This window comes from Bufo bufo, chromosome 3 (assembly GCF_905171765.1).
Source record: "Bufo bufo chromosome 3, aBufBuf1.1, whole genome shotgun sequence".
In the NCBI taxonomy this organism is placed as follows: Eukaryota; Metazoa; Chordata; class Amphibia; order Anura; family Bufonidae; genus Bufo; species Bufo bufo.
In genome coordinates, this window is record NC_053391.1 from 620,230,370 (window position 1) to 620,245,340 (window position 14,971).

The 14,971-nt window shown below is 42.2% G+C and overlaps 1 protein-coding gene across 1 annotated transcript in view; it reads left to right on the plus strand.

The window, feature by feature from the left end:
• TRPC4 (transient receptor potential cation channel subfamily C member 4) overlaps positions 1 to 14,971 on the plus strand; it is a 467,661-nt gene that overhangs the window by 129,081 nt on the left and 323,609 nt on the right. Inside the window, exon 2 of the mRNA XM_040422436.1 lies at positions 9,758 to 10,162. Within this exon, the coding sequence (XP_040278370.1) occupies positions 9,782 to 10,162 (381 nt within the window). The 5' untranslated portion in view covers positions 9,758 to 9,781. The remainder of the gene's footprint in view (positions 1 to 9,757; positions 10,163 to 14,971) is intronic.

A 14,971-nucleotide genomic window follows, 5' to 3' on the forward strand; every position in this document is an offset into this window, starting at 1 on the left:
GTAGGCAGCTGTGTGTGGTGGTGTCATCTATGTGTTGTGTTATTTGTACTGTCTGTATATTTAAGTATAATGTCCATTGCTTTGTCATCTCTATGTTATCAGTAAACTATTTTTATATATAAGTATCTGTGAGGGTTGTATGTTACTCCTGGGGTATATGAAGGACTGGAGGGGTGTATATAATACACGGAACAAGCGGGTTTTATAGGAAACAAAGACAACAGTCTAGGAGTAGAATAGAAGGGACGGAATACGGAGATAGATATAAATCTCTAATTTCCGATAAGCAAACCTCCCTTCATCAGCAAGGAAGTGTAATGTCATAGACATGAGACGAAGCAAGTCTAGCGTTATTTGCAGCAAACGGAGGCCATACATTTTAGTGCACTACGGAGGAGATATTGTAAATGAAGTGTTCAAACAAATCAGGTTCGTATAGAGAAATCCAAACTGATTTGCTCAAGCCTAAAATTTGAAAACATTGAGATCAAGATGGCAATGGCCCATAGAAAAACTATATGGGGCTTTATCAAGCCAGAATGTATCCAGAATTCATACTTCAAAAAGTGACAACATAGAGCTTTTGTCTTTTTGGGCTTATTTGTACTAGACTCTTCCAACATTTTGCATTTTTACATCACTCACTCCAGTTTTGTACAGTAGGTAGGAACGTGGATAGGGATGAGCAAACTTTAAGTTTTGAAGTTCAAGTTCGGGTATATGGTGAATTGCGTTATGGATTCCATTACCACGGACCATAACGCAATTCAGTGACGGAAAGCATAACAGAATGCGTTTAAGATCCGTCCCGTTTCAGTTATGCAGGAGGTCGTATCCGTTATGCTGGCCATAGACTTCTATTATGACGGAATGCCTCTAAAGGCATTCCGTTATGCATTCCGTCAATGAATTGCGTTATGGTGGTGGTAATGGAATCCATAATTCACCATATACCTGAACTCGAACTTCAAAACTTGAAGTTCGCTCATCCTTATCCACGTTCATAATGCAATTCAGCATATACCCGAACTCGAACTTCAAAACTTGAAGTTCGCTCATCTATAAACGTGGATGTGGCTCGCTGGTCAAGCGGATTTATGCCAGATTTATCAACTGCAAAAAATTGTTGCAAAATTACTCCAGTACCTGGGGTGTTGTAGCAGAGTTCTAAACTGACTTTGAAAATTCTCCTCGTGATAAATCTCCCCCTGGATGTTTTACCTGAGGTGCTCAGTTGACCTTTCTATTGTATTGTAGCAGGCCATGAAGCATTATTTTTCATGAATGTTATATACCTGAAAGCATATTTTAAATATGCTTTCATATCCCCCAAGGATGTGGGCTTCAAATCGATGCTTTTGTCACTGGCAGACTCATCTTTCTCTGTCTTTGAAAACATGAAAATCTGCAGGATCCAAGAGGTTGATGTGAAACCTCCAGTGATAATCTTCAAAGCTGAGCAGTTAAGGTGACACATGGACTATTAGTAGTGGACAGAATCAATAGCAGCAATTGTAAGACTGCACTCGGGTGTTAAACACTTTCAGAATTAAACCATGTTTGACCTTCAGGCCAAGAACAATTATTATATTTTTTGTTTTTCAACATTCAGGGGAAAATGATGAACATCATGAGCAAAGCTATGAAAAATTTGATTTAGCTGCTTCGCCAAATTTCACACATAAATGTGATTTGTTACAAATTACTTCCTCATGAATCATATTCCTTTGTAAGTAGCTGGTGCAATGACTGGGAACGGCGATCACGCCGCCCCTAGTCATTGAACCACTCAGATCACTGATCACGGCATCTGATGTTGAAATGGAGGGCTTACTGAGGTTAATCAGGGCTAAAAAAATACATACTCACCTCATCCATTTGCTCATGGAGAGGCTGTCACTTTCGGGTGTGGGAGGGAAACACCACACCAAACATAGGAGGGAAAGGGGTTACGGAAAAAGGCCTGGAAACTAGGGAAAGGAGATGGACACCTCCTAGTAAAACCCTAATCAAAGTCCTGACTGACTACTAGTATGAACAGACCCCAGAGGTAGGTGAGTTCATATACAGGAATACCTAATGTCCTAACTCACCTTATAGGACCCTGGTACTAATTAGTGATGAGCGGCATAGGCAATATAAATTTCCGCGATATTTCACAAATTTTTCGCATTATATTTGCAATAAATTAGCGAATTCTAGAATTCGTGATCTCCAGTAATTTTCGGGATTGCACAAATCGGCACTAATAATGCGTATATACTTGCATAATACTTGCATCTTCACATTTTATCAGGTCTGAGTAGATATTACTAATTGGTGCACTAAGGCCCCTTTCACACGGGCGAGTTTTCCGCGTGGGTGCAATGCGTGAGGTGAACGCATTGCACCCGCACAGAATCCGGAGAGCCCATTCATTTCTATGGGGCTGTGCACATGAGCGGTGATTTTCACGCATCATTTGTGCATTGCGTGAAAATCGCAGTATGCTCTATATTGTTTTTCACTCAATGCAATGCAGAAGTGAATGGGGCTGCGTGAAAATCACAAGCATCCGCAAGCAAGTGCGGATGTGGTGCGATTTTCACGCATGGTTGCTAGGAGACGATCGGGATGTAGACCCGATCATTATTATTTTCCCTTATAACATGGTTATAAGGGAAAATCATAGCATTCTTTAAACAGAATGCTTAGTAAAATAGGGATGGAGGGGTTAAAAAAAATAAATAAAAAATTTAACTCCCCTCATCCACTTGTTCACGCAGCCCGGCTTCTCTTCTGTCTTCTTCTTTGATGACTTGGAGGAAAAGGACCTTTGGTGACGTCACTGCTCTCATCACATGGTCCATCACATGATCCATCACCATGGTCCATGTGATGAGCGCAGTGACGTCACCAAAGGTCCTTTTCCTCCAGGTCTTAAAAGAAGAAGACAGAAGACGAGCCAGGCAGCGCGAACAAGTGGATGAGGTGAGTTAAATTATTATTTATTTATTTTTTAACCCCTCCATCCCTATTTTACTAAGCATTCTGTATTAAGAATGCTATTATTTTCCCTGATAACCATGTTATAAGGGAAAATGATAAAATCTACACAACACATGTCCGGGTTTGGTTCTGGGTACCAAACATGCAGATTTTTCTCACGTGCATGCAAAACGCATTTAAACGCTTTGCACTCGCGTAGAAAAATCACACATTTTCCCACGACGCACCCGCATCCTATCCGGCCCTCACACGCGACGCCTGTGTGAAAGAGGCCTAAGTACTGTTGCGACATCTCAGCACTATGTCTGTAGCATGTATGTATGGACAGCAGAGAAACAGTAATTTCTATCAAACTACCTAACACCCTGCCCTGGAACCTATTGGTTACACAGTGGCGTAGCTAGAATTGACTGGGCCCCACAGCAAATTTTTGTATGGGCCCCCACTCACCCCGCGCTTCGCAACTCTTTCCTCCTGTGTAAACCCCACTCCTTTGGCTAGTCATGATCTAGACCAGACCAGACTTATTTTTTTGTTTATTTATCTTTATATAAAACATTGGGAAGGGGGGTGATATTGTCTATAGCTTGCAGTACATGGCAGCCTCCCCTTTCTGCCCGCTGTTCCGCCATGTACTAGGGCTTATTATGGCACATATAAGCGCATACCCTCTGCATATATGAGAGTAACAAAATAAGCAGTAGTAGATGGCAGAACAGCAAGCAGAGGGGCACAGGCCAGGGCCAGGGGCTGCACTGAAAGGGCAAGGGTGGCGCACACAGGGGCCAAGGGGGCACAGACAATGGCCAGGGAGGCACAGACAGGGTCCAGGGAAAGATAAAATGGCCAGGGGGAGGGCACAGAAAAAGGCCAGGGGCGCAGAAAGGTACCAGGGAGGCACAGACAGGGGCCAGGGACGCGCAGTAAGTGGCCTGGGGGCCATAGGCCATGGAGGGCACAGATACGGCCCAGAGGGGCGCAGATAAGGGTCAGGGACTGTGCTGAAAGAGCCAGGGAGGCACAGACAGGGGCCAGGGGCTGCACTGACAAGGGAAATGGGGGCACACAGGCAGGGGGCACATACATACCTGAAAAGCCCAGTGACTGGTGTGCCGCTGCCATGCTGCTCCTCTTGCCTGCCGCACTGTTTCTCCCATCTGCCGCTCTTGCAGATCCTCCATCAGCATTTACTGGTAACGACTCCAGGGTGGAAAACCTGCCATGGATACAGGGCGATATCAAGCACATTGGCTAAAAGGCTCCTGGGATCTGTCCAGCCCAACTCTAAAGACATGACAGCTGCTGTCTGCCACAGGGGGTCAGGTCCATAGCCCACATCATGTAGGGCCACTGGTCAATAAGGATGGTGACATTTTTCAGGCTGATAATAGGACCTCCTCATCTAGGACTCCCCATGTAATACACAATATATAACAGCTATATTATACATACTCAGTCAGCCAGTACTCACACATACAGTACAGTGCTGGCGGATGGATACATAAACTCCAGGGACTTATGTGCGCTCTGTGGCGCTGCCGTGCTTCTCCTGCTGCTCTTGCCTGTTTCTCCCGCTCCTTGCTCAGGTCAGACTCAGGACTACCTTGGTGGGCGGGCCTAACTGGAACAGCGCGGCGGCTTGTACCGGTTTCATTCCTTCACTGCGTGTGGCAGTAAGAAGGGGCTGGGTTGTGCCCTGTATGTGAAGCTGGCACCACACTGTTTATGAAGGGGCCCGCCTGGCCTGAAAAACTTTACATAATCAAGAAACTTGGTGTGATGGTGTCAGTCATGCTGCCGGGCGCCGGGCCCCTTGTCAGCCCGGGCCCCGAAGCAGCCGCTTCCCCCTGCTTCCCCGGTATTTATGCCACTGCAGCTACACTATATCACGATCTAACCTACACTGACTATCTCCCGCTGACTATCTGTATTATATACAGTTGTGTTCAAAATAATAGCAGTGTGTTTAAAAAAGAGAAAAAAGCTCAAAATCCTTCTAATAGCTTTTATTTCCATACACACAAATGCATTGGTAACACTACACATTCTATTCTAAATCAAAACATGAAGAAAAATATATCAAATTTGTGTTGTTCTTAAAAAAATTGAAGAAAAGTGAATATTAGACTGTTCGAAAAATTGCAGTGTTTGAATTCTTCTTTATAAACTCAAACATTCACTATATAAACTGAAAAATGTTTGAAGATTTTGCTTTCCTTTGAATCACTTAACTAATATTTAGTTGTATAACCGCTGTTTCTGAGAACTGCTGGACATCTGTGTTGCATGGAGTCAACCAACTCCTGGCCCCTGTGAACAGGTATTCCAGCCCAGGATGATTGACTACATTCCACAGTTCTTCTCTATTTCTTGGTTTTGCCTAAGAAATTGCATTTTTGATGTCACCCCACAAGTTTTCTATCCGTTGATTGGGCTGACCACTGCATAACATCAATCTTGTTGGTCTGGAACCAAGATGTTGCACGTTTACTGGTGTGTTTGGGGTCGTGGTCTTGTTGGAACACCCATTTTAAGGGCATTTCCTCTTCAGCATAAGGCAGCATTACCTCTTCAAGTATTCTGATGTATTCAAACTGATCCATGATCCCTGGTATGCGATAAATAGGCCCAACACCTTAGTATGAGAAACATCCCCATATCATGATGCTTGTGCCACCATGCTTCACTGTCTTCACTGTGTACTGCGGCTTGAATTCAGCGTTTGGGGGTCGTCTGACAAACTGTCTCCGGCCACTAGACCCAAAAAGAACAATCTTACTTTCATCAGTCCACAAAATGTCTCTTTAGGCCGTCAATGTGCTCTTTGGCAAATTGTAACCTCTTCAGCACATGTCTTTTTTTCAACAGTAGGACTTTGCGGCTTCTTACAGATAGCGTGGCTTCACATAGGCGTCTTCTAATTGTAACAGTACTCACAGGTAACTTTAGACCTTCTTTGATCTTCCTGGAGCTGATTTGGCTGTTGGCTGAGTCCTTGCCATTTTGGCTATTCTTCTATCCATTCAAATGGTAGTTTTTCACTTTCTTCCACATCTTTCAGGTTTTGGTTACCATTTTAAAGCATTTGCGATTATTTTAGCTGAGTAGCCTATCATTTTCTGCACTTCATTATATGTTTTCCCCTCTTTATAATCAAGGTACGCTGTTCTTCTGAACAATGTCTGAAACAACCGATTTTCCTCAGAATTTCAGAGAGAAATAAACTGTAACCAGCATGTACAATTTGCTGCCTTCCTTCCTTAAATAAGGGCAATAATTTCCACCTGTTTTTTAAAGAATTAATGACCTCACTCATTGAACTCCACACTGCTATTATTTCAATTAGTGATTGAATTACACAGAATCAGCAGCATGCATGTCATGACTGTTGGGTCTGTTGGATTTCTATTACTCTACTACACCTGCTAGTAAATTATTTGCCATGTAGAAATATCATTTCTACCAAAAACAGTGATTTATCAGGTTAATGATGTCTGACTGCTATTATTTTGAACACGACTGTATATGAGCTAACTATCTAATGCAATTGGATAAGGAATAGGATCCAGATGAAAGCACAGAGCACAGCAATGTCACTGCTCTCTCCCTCAGAACTGTAAAAAAAAAACTGCAGAAAAATAGCTACTGGGGAGTTTCTTATGTAGTAAAGGAGTAGGCAACTTTCCTATTGGTTGCTAGGGATGTTGCTAATTTCTGACAAACATATTGCAGCCTTTTCATTGGCCCACAAGCAAGAAGGGAGGTTACTGATGAAAAAACAAGTTAGAATATTTGTGATTACGAATATATAGCCCGATATTCTACATCTATATTCTACATGTTCGCAGATTCTCCCGAATTGACGATATTCGCAATAAAAATTTGTGATTACAATATTCGCTATCAACACTAGTACTAATGTCAGGACTGAAACAACCTGTTCCTCCAAAAGGAAGGACGAACAGGAGTCTCCCTCGGGCCTTAATGCAAATGACAGGGAAATGCAACAGACAAAATAACCCAAACAAAATACAAAAGGGAAAGAAAACACTTGACTTCAAGTGGCTATGGCAGCACCAGGAACTCAGCCAAGATCCACACACCAGCCGTCCACAACTCGAACTGAAGCTATAAACCGCATAGCATAGTGGGAGAAACAACACTAAATAGAGAAGGTTAAATGACCATAATAGTAACACCTGGGGAAAGAAGGTGTGACAAGCAACGGAAACAACACAAACAGAAAACATGTCAGATAAAACCACATGTTGCCAGTCTGACCAATCTCCTGCCCCCTGTCGCGGGAACGTCCGTGACAGAGGCTTGATTGAAGAAACCATGCAAAATCTTGTCCGGTAACATGATTATGTCAACGCGCCTGACCAGCGAGATTTCACGTGGTTTATTTAATCAAGAGGGCTGTGACAGCCTCTCCATGAGGTGAGTATGTATTTATTTTTTTGTTGCCATTTCAGGAAAAATAGATTTGTTACCACGAAGCGCAAGAAAGTTCAACTTCAAATTTTTTCCTGAAATACGAATCAAAGTCAATTTGTTTGGCGTTGATTCGCTCAACACTAATCACATGCTCAAACTATATTTTTACCTGAATTTGGTAAACTCCCAGCTGTCTATATCAACCTACAAAGATTATAATGCTAGAGCTTACACATGCAGCCCTCTCTGATTGCTGAACTCTCAAAAGCCCCCAACCGTTACTGATATTGGCATCTAAAGAGTTAAACAGACAGAGCTTTCTCTGCTTCCAGACGCTTCCTGGGAAGTGTGGTTTAGTGCTATTTTCAGAAGTCCCATAGCAGCAAATGGAGGGTTGACACGTATGCATGGCTGCTCCCTGTTCACTTCAGGGGTCCCGTTCTGGAGATAGGAATAGGTCCCAGACATGGGACATAGACCTATCTGACATTGATGGCATATTCTAGTAATTAGAGATGAGCAATATTCTCTAAAATTCGATTACTTTGTCACGAAGCGTATTTCTTTGTAAGTAGCATATGCAATGACAGGAAACGGTGATTGCGCCGCCCCCGTCATTGGACCCCTCAGATGCCGCGTTCATTGTTGATCGCGGCATCTGAAATACATATTAAATCATTTTAGTGTTTTATAATTAAAAAATTTTTTTATCATACTTTGATTTCCATGTGAGCATGAAGAGACCGCAGTGGCCATCTTGCTTGACAATCCAGTGCGAAATCCCTCAGAGCGCGTGATGACGTCATCATGTCAGATGGCGTGGATTTTCAAGCAAGATGCCCGCTGCAGCCTCATCACGCTCAAATAGATGAGGTTATTATGATTTTTTTTTCCATGTTTACCGCCATTTCAGGGAAAAGCTATTTGTTACCACGAACAGGGAGGAAATTTGGCTTCGCGGCAAATCCAATTTTTCGTGAACTTCGATTCGCTCAACACTACTAGTTAAATACCATTAGTGTCCGGGGTGGGAATACCCCTAAGTGCCCATGGTTGTATTAGCAGTGCCTCAACCATGTTTCCATTTAAAAGTACTGTATATACATGTCCAAATATGTAACACTCAACAAACAAAACTCACATTTGCATGGTGTTGTTATGAAGGTCAACGCACTTTTATGAGCTGCTGAGTGTCTAGAAACATAGAAATATGATGGCAGAAAAAGACCACCTGTCCATCTATGTTGCAGTTATCTATTAGACTACATAGCAATGTCTGTTATTGTATAAACTTTAGTCTGATAGTTAAGGGAAGTGTGAAACTGTTCGATGTGTTCATTCCCTTCTGCAATCTCAATTATAGGTACATTATCACATAGGCTCTAAACACCCAAAATGTATATTGACTAAAAGATTTTTTAGAATTCCCAGTTGATGGTGTATCCTAATCCTAATGGTCTATCCTAATACAATAGGCCATACAGTAGATTGAAGGGAGGGACTGGAACATTGAGGCCCCTTCAATGAAGTTAAAGGGGTTGTCCCACGAAAAATATTCTACAGTTTTCCAACCAGCACCTGGATCTGAATACTTTTGTAACTGCATGTAATTGCAACTTTTGTATAGTCACTGAGCTATTCAATAAAATGTATCTGTATAGCGCCACCTGCTGTCTGTTCTTTTTCTCATTTCTTTGACCTGCTCACTGAGATGGTCGCACATGCTCAGTTTATTCTTTCATCTGCCCCCTGAGCTGTGAGAGCTGAGACACGCCCCCTGAGCTGTGATAGTGAGAGCTGAGACACGCCCCCTGAGCTGTGATAGTGAGAGCAAAGACATGCCCCCTGAGCTGCAGCAGAAATGACATTTCCCTTGAGCTGTCAGCTTGATAGAAATCTATCAGAAATATGAATGAGGAGATCCCTGGATCCATGTGAGGTACACGGCTGGTTCTAGCTTTGTTAGAAAGAGGTTGCTAGATACTATATGATCTTTGGTTTTCATTTTTTTACATTAGTCATTGGAACAACCCTTTTAAGAGAAAAATGGCTTTGTCTGGAATACCATCTTGGCCCATTCAAGTGGACAAGGCTCAGGTGCAGTACCAGAGACAGCCACATTTGTGTAGAGGCCGCTGTGCTGTGCACTGTACAGCTAGCACTTCTCTTTCCTTGTTCTGTTGATTTGTGGACCCCCACCAATCACACATTGGTGAAAATGTGCAAATCTCGGAAAAATGCCTTTAAAGTACAATGTTATAGTGTAATAAACGTACAACATGAGGCAAATGTTTTGGTGATCCCTATTCATACATTTCTTTTTCTTTTTCAGAGACAGAAAGTGATGGCATAAAATATGGCTCAGTTTTATTACAAATGTAAAGGTAATAATTCTCACTTCCAAGATCGGATCCCTCTTCGCATTGTCCGCTCAGAGTCTGAACTCTCCCCACATGAGAAAGCCTACCTGACTTCAGTGGAGAAAGGTGATTACGCCAGCGTGAAGCAAGCACTTGAAGAAGCGGAAATTTATTTCAAAATCAATATAAATTGCATTGACCCCTTAGGAAGAACCGCTCTATTAATTGCTATTGAAAATGAAAACCTTGAACTTATCGAACTATTGCTAAGCTTTAACGTCTATGTGGGAGACGCTTTATTACACGCTATAAGGAAAGAAGTGGTTGGAGCAGTTGAGTTACTATTAAATCACAAAAAGCCAAGTGGAGAAAAACAGGCGAGTTAATTATTTTCTTATTCATCTGTGTTACACAATTAAATCAATGTCTTTTTCTTGGTGGGATATAGGTAAATGGACTTACATATGAGATTGTACCATTCCATCACTGATTTGGGAATAGTGCCTGCTTACTACAGTTGAGAAATGTAAAAAAACAAAAAAAAAATAATAATAATTATGTGCATAATTGAGTTTTCATTTGTAGTTTTAAAATTCGACAACTGGAGAGTTTCATATTATGGAAGAATCTTTTTCCTCGGTCGAGACAATTGAGGCTTAAAGGGGTTTTGTCACTCCGCAAATAGCATTTATCATGTTGATAAAATTAATATAAGGCACATCACTAATGTATTGTTATTGTCCATATTGCCTCCTTTGCTGGCTAGACTCATTTTTCCATAGCATTATACAAGGCTTGTTTCCATGGTTATGACCACCCTGCAATCCAGCAGCGGTGGCCGTGTTTGCATACTATACAAAAACACCAGCCTATGTGAGCGCCCACAGTCTTGGTCAAGCATTTTTTCCTATAGTGTGCAAGCACGACCACCACTGATGGATTGCAGGGTGGTTATGACCATGGAAACAAGCAGCAAAGGAAGCAATATGGATAATAACAATACATTAGTAAGTGCAAGGTATTAACTTTCTCTACATGATAAATGCCACTTGCTGAAGTGACAAAACCCCTTTAAATGGGGATGTCCCATCTGATTGTCCCCATGCTCCTCTAAACAAGTACATACTGGAGATCAGCTACAGTAAATGATGTGGATCTGACTACCAGAACCCTTGACAACCAACTGTTATTGCCGGGGAAACCCAGGTTTTTATATGGAGTCTTAACAGGCACTTGGATAAAGGTTGTCCTAATGGGGCCACTCCTATAACAGTAGATTCCTGTTTTCAATGTCATTGTCCTAAATATGGTGGGCATATTTGAAGAGATTTATTCTGGCATACATTAAGTTAAAAAATTAATTGTACTATACATGGCAGGCTCTAAATTTCTTTTCAAATGAGTTTATTGAATATTCAAATTAGAACAGACCAAATACCATAAAACACTTTCAAGCAGGCACTCAGGCCTGATGTTGCAGAATAGAACTGGTACACTATGCGATAAATCCTCTTGACCAACAAAAACAAGGTTGATGATTGATGACATAAAGTCATATAGTACAATTGTAAGTGCTGAGAGAGAAATATTGAGGAGAAGATAGTTGTGCGCAGTGGAATAAGGGGAGGACTAGACCAGTGAGTTACACCTTATAAATATGAACCAGGGTTGCCATATAGTAAGATATCTTGTAGGTGTCCCAGCCTCCCAGCCGGTAAATTCTTCTAATCTGGAAATTTGGTAACTTTGTCCTGCCATTGCTCCATATATTTATGCACCAGAGAGGCATTGTGTCACTTTCGGGTGTGGGAGGGAAACACCACACCGAACATAGGAAGGAAAGGGGTGAGGGAATAAGGCCTGGAAACTAGGGAAAGGAGATGCACACTTCCTAGTAAAACCCTAATCAAAGTCCTGACTAACTACCAGTATGAATTGACCCTAGAGGTAGGCAGGCGTGTAGCTAAAAGCTCATGGACCCTGGTGCAAGAGTTCAGCTTGGGCCCCCGTCCCTCAGTGCTTGTTGGCAAGGGGCAGGGGAGCACATAGCCTTCCTGCTGCCTGAGACAAACATTGAAAGGGCACCCCCTCATGCCAAATTCTTAACCTAACCCCTTCCCTCCAGCCAGAGGTGTAAATTGACTAGTATGCACTTTCTATAATGCCAGTGTCTTATGTGGCACAAGGGTCTTTGGGCCCCCTCGGGCTCCTGGGCCCGGTAGCGACTGCTAACTCTGCATCTGGAGGTAGGTGAGTTCATACACTGGAATACCTAATGTCCTAACTCACCCTATAGGACCATGGTACTAATGTCAGGACTGAGACAACCTGTTCCTCCAACAGGAAGGACAAACAGGAGTCTCCCTCGGGCCTTAATACAAATGACCGGGAAATGCAACACACAAAATAACCCAAACAAAATACAAAAGGCAAAGAAAACACTTAACTTCAAGTGGTTATTGCAGTTCCAGGAACTCAGCCGAGATCCACACACCAGCTATCCACAAATCAAACTGAAGCTATAAACTGAATAACATAGTGGGAGAAACAACAATAAATGGTTAAATGACCATAAAAGCCACACCTGGGGAAAGAAGGTGTGGCAAGCACCAGAAACAACACAGACGTCGTTTGATCCAAACGGAAAACATGTCAGATCAAACCACGTGTTGCAAGTCTCACCGATCTCCTACCACCTGTCGCGGGAACGTCCGTGACACATTGCTTTTAAAGTCTAAATCTTAAGGGCACAATCGACGTTTGGCAGAACTACTTCTGGCTCCCTCCCCAGTTACTTCTCCTTCTCCCTGCTTGCATCTTATTTATTATGTGTATAAAACACTTTTAAGTTTCTATTGACAGTTTTGATAAGTGTTTAACATACTTGGCAGACTCCATTCTCATAAATTTGTCGCAATTTAAAATTTTCTGGTTTAACATTTGCATGGTGTTAATAAATCTGCCCCATTGTGCCATGCTAGGAAGTTAACCCACTTAGCTAATTGGCAAACCGGTGAACTGAATTAACCGCACTTGGAACATTTCATAGTTATAGTAAGTGCCATTTTGTCTAATTGAGCTTTTCAAGTTAATGCTTTATGCTTCTTTATGGCATTACAATCTAGATATCTAAAGAGCATTAGAGCATTGTTAGGCCTTATGCAGATTGCCATTGCCATTTCAGGGTCTGCAAACCAGGGATCCACAAAATACGGATACCGGGGCGTGTGCATCCCACATTTTTCTTAAAGAAATGCCTATTCTTATCTGCAAAGTGGAAAAGAATAGGACATGTTATACCATTTGTGGAATGGCCGCACGAATGCTAACAGCACTTGGGGAGTACTATTTCTCCTTGGGGAGAGAGCAACTTAATCGGCATGAGGAGACTTATAGGCTATTCATGCTCCTCTGGAATTCTGGGAAGAAAGGGATACAAATGAGCTCTTAACAAGATCTGCCTCTAATGCCACCAGATATAAGACAGCTATCCTATAAGTCAAAAGAGCTGTACATTGACTTAAAGGATTGCTGCCTTACATCTGCTGGCATTAGAGGCAGAGCTTGTTAAGAGCTCATTTGCAACAGCACTCGGATAACATTTGTGTGCTGTCCACTTTTTTTGCAGCTGCTTAGAAATCATTGGGTCCACCACATGTGAATCGGGCGTGGTCTCAAAATACAGTCACGTGCACAAGGCCTTATTCAACAGCATAGAGTAAAAGTAAAAATATTGTGTATGGTGTAACTAGAACTGACTGGGACCACAGCAAATTTTTGAACGACCCCCCCTTCCCCCTCGCTCCCTTTAATGCCAACCTCCGACTGGATAAAAAAATAAAAAATACTAATGGAAAGCACAAGACTACTGGCAATGTTTAACTTGATTTCATTTTTAATAGATATTCATATCTATACCCTCCTCATGTTAATGATGAGGATGCGACAATCACTGACTAAAACAACCGTAAAAATTAACAATTAGAGCTGAGCGAATTTCTCGAAATTTGTTTCAGGTCAGATTCTTATGAGCTGGTCAGAAGATTCTTTTTGGGTACATTTAATTTTACCCAATCTGAAAGTGCCCAGGTTGCCCTGAGTTGTCTATGACATTTTGGGTTCTCCTAGGTCTGTTTGCAATTACTTTCAAGGTATTTACAACTAAGACAGCATTAGTAATCTTAAAGTGACAGTGACATATATGGCTATGGGGAAACGCATGGATTCTGGTGGTAGCAAACAGCCTGTTTAGAAACACACTATACCAATTTTTTTTTTATTAAAAAAACAGTCCAAAAAGTATTCCTTTTGGAAACAAATGTCGGACCATCTTTATATACAGATGGTAGTTTTGGAAAAAACTGTGGATTGTTCTGAACAAGTTCTACAAAATTGATGCCTTTAAGTGGGGAAATGCCTGCCTGTTTTCATACACATAGTGGTATTGAAAAAATGAGATTGACCCAGGTTTGACACATTTTAAGCTTGCACGAAAAGCATCAGCAGCATTACGTCTTCCAGAGCTGATCACAACAGAAGCATATCCGCGACCACACTCCTCATATGACATCACAATCTCCTCATCTTCCTGATTCGGTTTCCATTTACTGTTCTACACATAATTATCATCAGTACTGTAAATTGGGCTGCTACCTGGCTTCTTTACATTTGAAAAAAAAGGAATATGAAATCTTTAAAGGGATTCTGTCACCAGGTTTTGGGCTATAGAGATACGGACATGCACGGCTAGATCGCCGCTAGCATGTCCGCAATATATCTGTCCTTTAGGGCTGTGTGCTTTTAATTTCTTTAAAAAAGGATTTTATAGATATGTAAATGAGTCTTGAATGTGTCCAAGGGGCTGTACTAACCTTCCTGGAGCCCAGCCACGCCCGCCTGTGAAGGAGCCCAGCACCGCCTATGTCCTCCGAATCTCCTCCTTTCATCAACTATAGATTGCCGTAATCTCGCGATGCGCAGTTCTTTCCCTGAGGCTGATGTCAGCACAGGGAAAGAACATTATACCGCCACTGCGCATCGCGAGATTACGGCAATCTATAGTTGATGAAAGGAGGAGATTCGGAGGACATAGGCGGTGCTGGGCTCCTTCACAGGCGGGCGTGGCTGGGCTCCAGGAAGGTTAGTACAGCCCCTTGGACACATTCAAGACTCATTTACATATCTAT